Raw genomic sequence first — 12,261 nt, forward strand, 5'->3', positions numbered from 1 at the left:
GGCGGATGGGCTACAACAGCAGAAGACCCCGCCGGGTACCACTCATCTCCACTACAAATAGGAAAAAGAGGCTACAATTTGCACAAGCTCACCAAAAATGGACAGTTGAAGACTGGAAAAATGTTGCCTGGTCTAGATTTCTGTTCTGAGTCAGAATTTGGCGTAAACAGAATGAGAACATGGATCAATCATGCCTTATTACCACTGTGCAGGCTGGTGGTGGTGGTGTAATGGTGTGGGGGATGTTTTCTTGGCACACTTTAGGCCCCTTAGTGCCAATTGGGCATCGTTTAAATGCCTGAGCATTGTTTCTAACCATGTCCATCCCTTTATGACCACCATGTACCCATCCTCTACTTCCAGCAGGATAATGCACCATGTCAAAAAGCTCGAATCATTTCAAATTGGTTTCTTGAACATGACAATGAGTTCACTGTACTAAAATGGCCCCCACAGTCACCAGATCTCAACCCAATAGACCATCTTTGGGATGTGGTGGAACGGGAGCTTCGTGACCTGGATGTCAGCCCACAAATCTCCATCAACTGCAAGATTCTATCCTATCAATATGGGCCAACATTTCTAAAGAATGCTTTCAGTACCTTGTTGAATCGATGCCACGTAGAATTAAGGCAGTTCTGAAGGCGAAAGGGGGTCAAACACAGTATTAGTATGGTGTTCCTAATAATTCTTTAGGTGAGTGTAGTTCTGAATCTAAAATTGACATTTTCATAACATTGCTTGTCAATAAACTTTACAGGTTTAAATTAGAACTCACATTTTGGACTCTTTTAAGATAAACCTAAAGCTTATGTTGTCCTTGAATAAAAAACTTGTATTTCAGTTAATGAGTCATCTCAGGAGAACAGGAAGTAAGTACGAATTACAGGTTTCATATCTAACTTTTATATTTTATATCAAAATATACCTCAAGAAGAACTGAGAGCTCTTTGACCCACTTTGCTTTTGTTTGAAACACATTTCATTAGTACCCGAATTACCATGGGAATACGTTCCCTCACTCAGAAAGTGCAACCACGACACGTTTCCTGCATCTTAATAACCCACTTTAATTCCAGGACCTTGTTATCCAACAAAAATTCAGTTGTGAATATGAAAGTTACTCAGCATGTCTCTCTCTCTCTCTCTCTATGTAGTAATCAAAGCTCTTCTGAGCCGTCATGCACTGTTGGTCTTCCTCAAGTGATGGCTTCTAGCCCATTAATTACCTCTACAAATAATTGGTGTTTCCAACACTCTCGCTGGCATGCAAAATGTAATCTTGCTTGAGTAATTTTTGCTGACTAATGGATGGATACATACATTATTCACAATCCACTTGGGCTGACCGATCCAGTGCTCTTCGCTTGCCCCTGGAGTTGGACTCACTTTGGGTATCATTCATTTTAAATGAAAACAACTCTGTCCAATTAAGAAGATCTGTTGTTATATTTAAACCATACTAATGGATCAAGAGTTCTGATACTATAACAAAATATATCTTGTATATCTGACAGTGGTCATCTTTCTGAAAGCGGTAACAAGGACTATACAGTACGTGTACATCTTTTTATTAAATATTATTCATTTACTTTAACAGACAAGACAAAAGAAGGGCATGAATGAAAGAATTTTCATTTTTGGGTGAAATATCCCTTTAAACCTATTATATGAGTTACAACCTGGTAAATCAATGATTTATGCATTTCACATGGCAAACATGAACTCTCATTGGAAGAGACAAGGCTATATAATCCGTTAGTGAAGGGCACAAAATAAATATTAGATTCTAGTGCCGTGCCAGCAGTTGTTTGAAAATTCTAAGTGCAAGAATACAGAATACTGACTTAAGGTCTGTGGGATGTCATGGTTTTGTTGTCTTGTCTTGGCCATTTTTATATTATAAGTACTGCGAATTGGCAAATATCATACAGCAAAGGCTGAAAACCATGCAAATAAAGTTTCATAAGAGTGAAAGACTAGTGTTTTTGCATTTTAAGATCAGTGTAGTGAAATATGCCGTCAGCGATGTTAGCATTTCCATAGTTCTCAACATTGTAGTGTATTGATATATTTATAAAATAATGTCATAAAAATCAGCTTCGTATTGATATTGTACATGTAGGGTAATGTTACGTATTTACAATGAAGGTAAAAAAGCGATCTCACAGGACAAATCAGCAAATGACAAACTGAGGCACACAGCTTGCTTACCATGTGGACTGTCCTGTGAAAATGACAATAAAAATGCACTTATGCATCCAACATTTACTTACAGACAGTCAAAGTTTTGGAAAAACACCATATAAAAACCTCTTGCTTGACAGAACAAGAACTAGGCCTTGAAATCACTTCTTCGACCCGGAAGCATCGGCAATTGAGAGTCGACTCCAAAGGTTGAAATCACACCTGTGTGTTATTCACGCATGTGGCATATGAAGGTCACGCTACTACAAAGCCCAGAACGATCAACACAGCGATTGGTGGAAATTTTTGACTTATTTGTTATGACTCTGTTTACCAAAAAGACTTGTTTGGTAAATACATTAAAGTTAACTGGTGAGTAGTTTGAGTGAGTATTTTGGTGCTTCTTTCTTACTCACATCTTAGCTCCAACTCCTCATTATGTATAAGGTAAGGATGCAAGGTGGGACGTGAGAACATAATGGAAGCAAATAAAATGGCATCTTTGCTCTAAATAATATGACATTCTCCAGCCTATTATCACATTACAGAAGCATTACTTTCGGATAATAAAAATATTCATATAAAAATATTATACTACAAATATTAAACACATCCTTGAGTTATATTTCAGCCCCACTAGTTAAAAATAAAGTTCAAAACACATTTGTGTCAATTCGTCAATATTAAATACTGTCTGAAATTAGCACCTTTAACAAAGATCCATTAAGTGACATAAAAAGTAATTTCCCCTAACACGTTCAGCTTGTGGAAACATTTATGATACTTAGAAAGACTTGGGTGTCTTAACTGTAATTTATGCTGGGCTTCTAATCGGTTTATAAAACGAAAGATTGTAAATCTGAGAAATTAAATCACCAGCACATATGGACATGTTGACTCATCCTTTGTCCATTTATCTTTTTAAGGATTCTTCCCACCTGCTGCCATCAGACAGTGTTGGTATTATGACATTTCATAAGCACATGTTTTCTCTTCCATGCCTTAAAGGGATACTGCTTCAAGAATGTGTGTAAATGTCTTCGTTCTGATGAACACAGAGAAAGATATTTGGAAAAATGCTTATAAACAGATCTCAACACCTACTGACTACCATAGTTGGAATAAAACAATGGTATTCAAAAGTGCCCCAGAACTTTTTTCTGTCATACATTCTTAAAAATGTCTTCTTTTGTGCTCAACAGAACAAAAAAAATGACTGTTACAATATATCAGTCATGACTCAATCTTCAATCTTCAGGGTTCTGCCACTGATATACAGCTGGGGTAACACCGCCACCCAGCGTGAAACTGGAATCATATGTTTAAAGTTTCCCTGCAGAGAATCATTACGTCAACCGAGTCCCTTTTAAACACGTGCTGTACTGTGGCCACACAGCTATAATGGAATTAAAACCGTTGCTACAGTGACAGAGATTTTACTTTAAATCATCTGAGACCATTTCAGCGTGTATTAAAGACAATATGTTACTCTTTTAATTTTAATACATTCTTAAAGGGATTCTGTCATCATTTACTCATCCTCAAGTTGTTCCAAATCTGTAAACATTTCTTTGTTCTGATGAACACATAGAAAGATGTTTGGAAAAATGACAAAAACCTGCATTTCTGTGACATCATTGACTAGTAGGTAAATGAATGTATCTTTTTTTGCTGTTGTTGTTGTTATGTTAAACAACACATTTAGGAAAGTAAACAGGTCACCTTTGACTACCGTTTTACTTTTTCCTACTATGTCCCAGAAATATCAGTAGCTAACATTCTTCTAAATATCTTTCTTTGTGTCGACAGAACAAAGGTTTGGAACAACTTTAGGGGCCATGGCAGAATTCTATTTTTTGGGTGGGGTGCCCTTTAAGACATTAAGATTACATCATTCTATTCAATCCTTTATGATGTTTTCGTTATCACTGATCATAACAGCATAGCATTTTGAAGCATTAATGAAATTCTGTTCATGTTTTTCTTACATCCAACACCATAGCATTCATCCACATAATATTCGTAAATACTGTTTATTGATATCATGTTCGTTAACATAGTTTGAAGTCCTTTTATATTGTCTTTTACGATCATCAAAGACACCCTATAACAACAGTCAAATATGAAGTGTTATATAACTATTGCATTCGGAATTTTGACACATTCTATGCTAGTATAATAATGGCCACAAGAGGGCAGTTGTGTATCAGGAAATAAAACGCTTTACCAGAACTACTCATAGAGACCTATAGCAAAAGTCACAATAATCACAGTAGAAAGAAACCTAGTAACATTTTGTTAGGGTAGTGATTGTTTCGGAAAGGTTTTGCAATAATTAGTCAATTCTTTCTCCATAAAATGTCTGCATGACACATAACTATGCAACTATGCACCACCTACGTCCCAAATCCCATTTGTACTCTTTTTACAGACAAAAAATCCATTACATTTTTGAACAACAAAGAACCATTGCTTTAATGCATGGAAGTATGTTGCATCTGTAAATCTCTGATTTGTTACAAATGATTTTTCTGTTAAAATAGTGTGAACAAAACATACACTGATGTGAATATACAAACAACCGTTTAATAACTTAGCACATTTTAAAGAAAAAATGGCAACTGTAGTTTTAATTAAATGTTCTAGATAATCTCAGCTGTTACATTCCAAGAATTTTCCTTTTCGTTAACAATTACTCTATGGCAAAATGTTAGCTTTACCTCCTGACCTTTAAAAAATGCATTATATTTCGATATAAATGATAAACGATTTCCAAAGCCATCAATGTTCATCTACAGACAAATGTTTGTGAAATTATTAAATAAATCACCAGACAGCCATTGACCACACTGCCTTCACTTTGATAAAAATACTAAACATAAACTAAATATGTCTGCATAAAGGTAAGATATGCCTTCACAGAACTTTAAAATGTATAGCAAGACACTCCACATCATGTGATTCCCACCACCAAAATTAGATTGGGACTCCACGAAGATGGTAAACATGAACTGGTCTACATGTGTACCACGAGAACATTACTAACAGGTAATTCTATCTAAAGCCTCCTATATAAGAAATAAGCATTGAAAAACAATATTAGCTCAAAAGTGGTCAGTATTCTCAGCTTCAATCCTGCACAGGAAAACACATTGTAATTACCAAGAGAGCTGATATTGACATACGTTTCCATACGTTTTATGGTGGTTAGAGTACAGCTTGACTTCTATGTTCAAAGCTGGACTGTACATGTGCAGCTCCCCAAATCCCCTGGCCTGGATTCGAAAAGCACTTAAAGGACACTTTAATTTCACGATGACACAGTTTTCTTAACTCCAGTACCTCTCCTGAGAAACAGTTCTCCAGAACACCATTTCCTCAGCAAAAAGACTCGCCCAGACCCTATACCAAGCCCCAGCAATGAAATGTAAAATATCAACAATTGCACCATTGTTTCATAAGCCTCAGTCACACTCTTTCCTCTTCTTTGATGTCTTGACGGTATATAAAAAATAAAATAAGTCTAACTGAATGTATAAGTGCAAACCATGCATTATTGCAACCATGTTCAAGTTCTAACAAACATTTAACTCAGCAGCAGTTTCAAGACTAATAACTTTGCACATTACTAAAATGATGCCAATAAACAAGTGCAAAGGGGGAAAAAAGTAATATATTGATGAGAAATGAGCTGATGCTGAATCCATTATCTGAAAGCAAACATTTGGTTATTAGCTTAGCAGTACAACTGAAGCGTAACTAGTTGATATTGTGAGCTAAAAGTATCCTGTAAGTTAATGTTTCCGATAAACTGAGTAACAAAGGCATTGTACTACTCATACAATAATGTAATCACTTGACTGACAGATTTCACTTTATGGCGAACGTAAAAGAAACCAGTCAATGAAGTTGAAGGGGTGTGAATTAGTCTCCACCGTGTGGCATACTGTACTGAATATACAAAAGAATGGCCCTTCTTTCCTTTTCAGGGTAATGCAAATGTTGAGGATTAAGTGGCTTTTATTTCAAGCAGCACAGAGCATACAGAGCAATAAGTAAGCTCAGATCATTCGGTTACGTTTATGGGTCGGGGAGTCTGTGATGACATCGGCACACTGAGCTGAGGTCCGCTTTCTATTGCCTGCACTTCCAAGGTGGACGGCCATCTCCTCCGATATGAAAGTATTCAAGTCCACATCGTGCAGTCCATTCCGCCTGCGACCCCCACCTGAGCTGCCGCTTACGTGCGTAGGTGAGCCAGGAGTGCTGGGGCGGACGCTGATGCCTGCCATCGCTCCACTTAGCCCTATAAAAAAATATACGATTCAACACAAAATTTATATTTACTACTTAAAGCTTATGTGATGGTGACACAAACATGTGCAGTATCTAATCAACTACAAGCGGGCAGTATTATTTACCATGTAGTGCTATGGCCTCACAAAAAGGCTGTAAATCAGTCTCTACAGATGACACAGTGTCCGATGAAGGTGGTCGATTAGGAGACATGACAGTCAGTTTGGGGGCAGCTCTAGAAGTCCTTGGTGGTGGCGCTTTGCCACATAGGAAACTTATCAAATCTTCTCTTCGTATAGTTCTCCTTCGCTTTTTGACCCATGCCAAAACGTCTTTATTACGCCGCTGATGACCAATCTGAATTCCTAAATCATAGCTCCTCTTGTGTGCATCAATGCTCTCTGTATAATAGATTATATTCAGAATGGATTAAAACGTATATCACTCAGCTGTAGCTTTAGCAACAGCCATCTTGCAAATTCAAATAGACAATGGGTTACCTTTGTAAAGATTTGTCACTGCTGTTGCAGCATTCTGAAATGGAGACCACAATGAGAGCCCTTGCTGGTGGCATACTCGATCTGCAAGACAGTAAGTAATATCAGCGATGTTTTGCCAGAAGAATTGTGAGGTTTATAGGGATAGTTCAATCCAACACAAAAGTTGTGTAATCATTTATTTGCCCTCATGTCTGTTTCTCATGTGAAATGTCCAAGTGGATTTGTGCCCATACAATGAAAGCCAACAGGGGCCAATGTGGTTTGGTTCCCAACGTCCTTAACAACTATACTTTGGGTTATGCAGAAATGATACGAGACGTGTATATGATCATAAACAAACTAATGATTTTTGGGGTGAAGTGTCCCTTTAATGTGGCCAGCCCTTTAACAGAAGACTATGAAAAGCATTGAAAATCCATCAGTAACGAACTCATTGGACCATGAATGTCAAATTCTGCTGTTTTTACAATGAATAAAACCATGTAAATACTACCCAAAGTCACTCAGCTGCCATTTCCAGAAGCGTTTATTGCGTAACCATAAAACGGTTCAATTTACGCTCGAATAAGACCTGCTCGACCATTTTTTTACGTTTGTTCAGTACACGTTAGCATGTTAACAAGTATTACAAGCGGAAAAACAACCTTTACCAGAGTTTACATACGGCTCATGATAGTCAGACAATAGCCGATTAGCAAAACCCTAGTGACCTGCCTACCAAGACAGCATATTTGGGTACTACGCGTCCAGGCAGTTGAACATAGCTAGCTCAACCGGCAGAGCTGTGTTTTTAATAAATCTCAATAAACATTTGAATTTAATTTTGCTCCATCCCAAAGGAGAACCTGGCAGACAGACAGTATGGATGAAGAGAACTCAAACTAATTGCAGCGCTAACTAGCCGGTTTAGGCAAGCCGGTTAGCAAGGCCGATATAACAACAACGGACAAACTGTCAAACACACACCGGTGTGGCTAAAGCTAACGAGCGCTGGAGCGATTTCAATCCAAGCCCAAAACACTGGTTCCGCTCGCTTTAATGGGTTAACTGGGCTGCTGTTCGATTATCAGATTTGGGTGTGTGCTGTTCTAGTGGGTTTCCGTCATTTTTTCACGGTTTCTTTAACCGAGTAATTTGAACTCGGAGGGCCGCTAATGTGGTCTCTTATTCTGCCCACGGACCTTTATAAAGTTGCGCTACTGCCGTAGCTGAATTCTGAAAGAGATGCCAGAGTTTTTCCTGGTTTTGGTCCACCTCTTCCTCGTTCGGTTCTTCTTGTTCGGCCACTGCCAGGCACTGGCGCTCCCACTTGGAGAACCAAAATTCGGGTCCGTGCTCGTGGATTTCCGCTTCGCTCTCCTCCTTCTTTTCCTCCATGATGAATAGTGAGAAACTTCGGCGAAGTTCTAGTCTTTTTCGGGGGGATTGTTTTGCTCTTAGTGGTAAATTCGCCTTCTGGAACCCACGCAATACCCGAGCAGTATCGATTAATATCCTTAGCTCTGAAATTATATTTTAATTAAAATGCAATTAAGCGAAATATTTTCCCTTTTGTGACGCCGAACTCTCGTTCGACAGGACTGTAACTGTCTACCGTGGTTAGAGGGTCGCATTTGCCCTGCGCAGGTTCTGGCTGTTCCTATTTAAAACACGCCCCTTTGACTCTGCGCATGCGTCTTGAAACTGATTTACTTATATAAATGGATTACATGTAATAATGAAAAAAATAACTTGAAGCGTTAATGATCACTACATACCCAGAACATTTTGGGAGTAGACAAAAGGGAAACCGTTGTAGTTAAAAACTTTTTGTATATACTGTATTTGTATATGGTGTGTATAATTGTTTCTTTTTACTTAGATTTAATACGGTTCCTTTTAACAGCATCCAGAGTGAAACGCAATCTAAGACTATTATACTTTGCATATGGCGATATTAATGGATTCCTTTCGAGAAGCACGTGACATTTGACACATTTGAATTGTATAACTAACTGCAATCTTTGTAACACTATGATAGTTGAAGCAACATGTAAGGAACTTAAAGGAAACCTTTATGTGTTTGAAAGTGCTTTGTTCAGTGGTTCCCCATATGTTATCTCAGTATGTACAGAATTTATATTGTAATATACTAAACTTGTGAACAACGGGCGAATTACTGTGAGACAAGCATTTCAGCCTGTTCACACGCCACACCTTGAATTTCTCACGCTGAGAAATATGGGATAACTCGTCCCGCTTTATACAATTTATGGAAATGTGAGGATTAACAAAACGTGTCCGTTTCAGGCTACACCATTGCGTTCACTTCCGATCATGGTGCATCAAGATTTTTTGCAGTGTTTACAGCACCGAACATCACAACCAATCATAGACAGCTCATGAACGTAATAACCAATCAGAGGTTTAGATGAGTCACTGACGTTGAAGAGTTTTGTTGCGGCTCGCTCGCAGACGGCAGTCAGATACGTCACGACCAGTCGGACCCATTTACTGTTTTATAACAGGAGTTTCATGCAGTGCTTTTAATCCTTTATAACGCGAGATTTAAAAAAGAAGTGAATGACTTTTTTCGTTTGCTTTCTGTTTATTCCCAGATTAAATAAAAGTATATTTTGCATGCTATTAAGATGTGAAGAATTATGCAAAAACAAGTTAACAGTAGGCTAACCTGGGTATGACATGCGAACCGATTTGAATGTATAATAATTAAAATACCAAACGCATCAATAATGTTTTTGTTGTGGTTGTTTTTTATATTTATGACGTTATCATATGCACTTCTGACTCAAAGACATCAGCATCAGCCTTAAAGGGACAGTTCACTCAAAGGTGAAATTTCTGTCATCATTTACTCACCCTCAGATTTTTCCTGTATAAATGTCTTTGTTTCGCTAAACAGAAAGGAATTATTGGGTAATTAGTAAGAATGTCAGAAACCAAACAGATCTCATCCCCATCTACTGCCAAAGTAGGGAAATAAATACAGGTCAATGGGGGTTGTAATCTGATTGTTTTTTTCTTATTATCTTTATTTATATTTTTATGTATAACTTGCACATTAAATTACAATTATTCTTACATTATATAATAGTGGTGTAAATAGGTTCGACCAGCATTAAACAGTAATAAACCATGTCATGCTGCTGCAGTTGAAAGATGGCCTTTTTTGATGTCGATAACATTTACTGTCAGTTTGTCATTATTCTTATTGGTTGAAATAGCTGATTAAATATAAGTATTTTAAGACAATATATATATATATATATATATATATATATATATATATATATATATATATTCAGTACATTAAACTGCACATTAAATACTGCACCTTATCTTGGCTACCATAAACAGAGAAAATGACTATATATAAGAGACAATGCACATTAAATACTGTACCTTAGCTTGGCTATACTTAAACAAACAAAAAAGTTCTAGATATGTATATTCAAATTCTCCTGTATCAATGTTCTTTTCATTTATGTTAAGACTCAACATTTCAGTAGTGTTTTACACACTTGACATAAGTGTGTAAGATGTGATGTGATCACTCACTCCAAACTTTTGACAAATGTTTGCACTTCAAATTCTGATTTTGATATGACTGTGTCAAAAAACACCATGTAATCACTAAACAATGTGAAAAATTGCATTAATAGAAAAAAATGCATGCATTGTCATTGAATACAATGTTTTTACAAATTAAAGTTGGTCCTAACTCCTAAGTGATGGTTTTGGGATCATTAGTGGGATTTTAAGTAATTGATCGATATCACCACCAATCCTCCAACTTTCTTCAACTTTATTAAAAACATGTTCCCTGGTGTATAAGTAATTACATGAATGAATCCTCAACAATGATTTTAGACACTTGTTGAATTATTTGTGAGATTTATATGGGCAATGACATCTAATGTAACTTTTTTGTCAATTCTGATATGTACAGGACACAACGAGGCTTGAAATTCTCTCAAAACCCATGGTGTGAGACAAAAGAGAATAGAGTAAATAAAATACAATAAAATAAAGCAGATAATGGATCAAATATGATCACTATAGACAATTGCGGCATGTGTGGGTATCTAGATATTTACAATTTAGTGCAAGAGAGCGAGAGAGTAGATCTGGAAAGCAGCAGTTATAAATAAAAAACAAAAACAAGCGTGTTATAACTGGTGTGCTTTATGTCATAGATTAAAACGTGAAAATATTTGGCCACAGGCCCATTAAAAAAACCCATAGACTTTGGGGTGATGGAACACGCTTACATGGTTTGCATACAAAAATACATCATCTCTGCAGTACTCAATTGAAAGGGATACTTCACCCAAAAAGGAAAATTCTGTCGAGCTGTTCGAGTAAATGGGAGGCAAGATTAAACAGATTTGGAACAAATAGAATGTGAGTAAATGATGACAGAATTTTCCTTTTTGGGTGAAGTATCCCTTGAAGTTGCATCTAAACACCAAGGGCTGTTTCTCAGAAAGAGCTTAGGTGTCTTAATCGAAAACAGCTCGGACTGACATATCTTAAAATATATCAGTGCGAATGTTTTGTCTCAAGATGACCACCAGTTTTTTTTTGTTGTAAAGTATGTTTTTAAAAATGACTTGAATATCTTAATTTAACCAATAGACCTAGTGCTAGTTTAGGATCATTCCTTTCCGTGAAACCACCTATAACAGCTTGAGCTTGTTGTTTTCCTATAAGAATCCCACGACTTATTTTATTTATTAAATTTTTCTCAGAGAAAGGTTTATTTCTGTGGCCATCTATTTTCAAAACATGAATGAATACCAGTGCAGAGAGGCCCTTACACAGACTGCACTCAGCTGCTCTTCAACCCTCCCAATATTTTTGTGCAATTAAGCCCTCCATCCTCCCAATATTGGCTTTTGTCAGACACTTCCCATTCTGCAGGAACCAGGCTCGTTTTTTTCAACATCACAGTCACTCTACAAACCACCAAAACCATAATTTGCAATAGAATGCGCAAAATTTTGTTAAAAGGATTAAATCTCTGCATATTTTCAAAAATCCATGAAGCTATACCACAAGGCTTGTGAAGGAGGGGTACTGTAAATTTAATTTCTTAAGGCTTCAGAAAACTGCTTATAATATATGTACATGATACCCTTTGGTTCTTATTAATATAACTTATTACAATTTAGGAGTTTTGAAAACCCACATTCTATATGGCCTATAAAGATGTTGGTATCAGTAAGGCGAAAATAAAATGGCTCTCTTAAAAAAAAGATAAGTTTATTAGACTACT

At 36.8% G+C, this 12,261-nt stretch overlaps 1 protein-coding gene across 1 annotated transcript; it reads right to left on the reverse strand.

Annotated features, from left to right (window-relative positions):
• Window positions 1-4,196: 4,196 nt before the first annotated feature.
• hapstr1a (HUWE1 associated protein modifying stress responses a) lies at window positions 4,197-8,653 on the reverse strand. The gene is made up of 4 exons (XM_079457181.1): window positions 8,165-8,653; window positions 6,984-7,064; window positions 6,609-6,884; window positions 4,197-6,493 (listed from the first exon to the last, which is right to left on the reverse strand). The coding sequence occupies exons 1-4, from the start codon at window positions 8,358-8,360 to the stop codon at window positions 6,249-6,251; spliced, it is 798 nt and encodes a 265-aa protein (XP_079313307.1). The 5' UTR covers window positions 8,361-8,653; the 3' UTR covers window positions 4,197-6,248.
• Window positions 8,654-12,261: the final 3,608 nt, after the last annotated feature.

This window comes from Barbatula barbatula, assembly GCF_947034865.1.
Source record: "Barbatula barbatula genome assembly, chromosome: 5".
In the NCBI taxonomy this organism is placed as follows: Eukaryota; Metazoa; Chordata; class Actinopteri; order Cypriniformes; family Nemacheilidae; genus Barbatula; species Barbatula barbatula.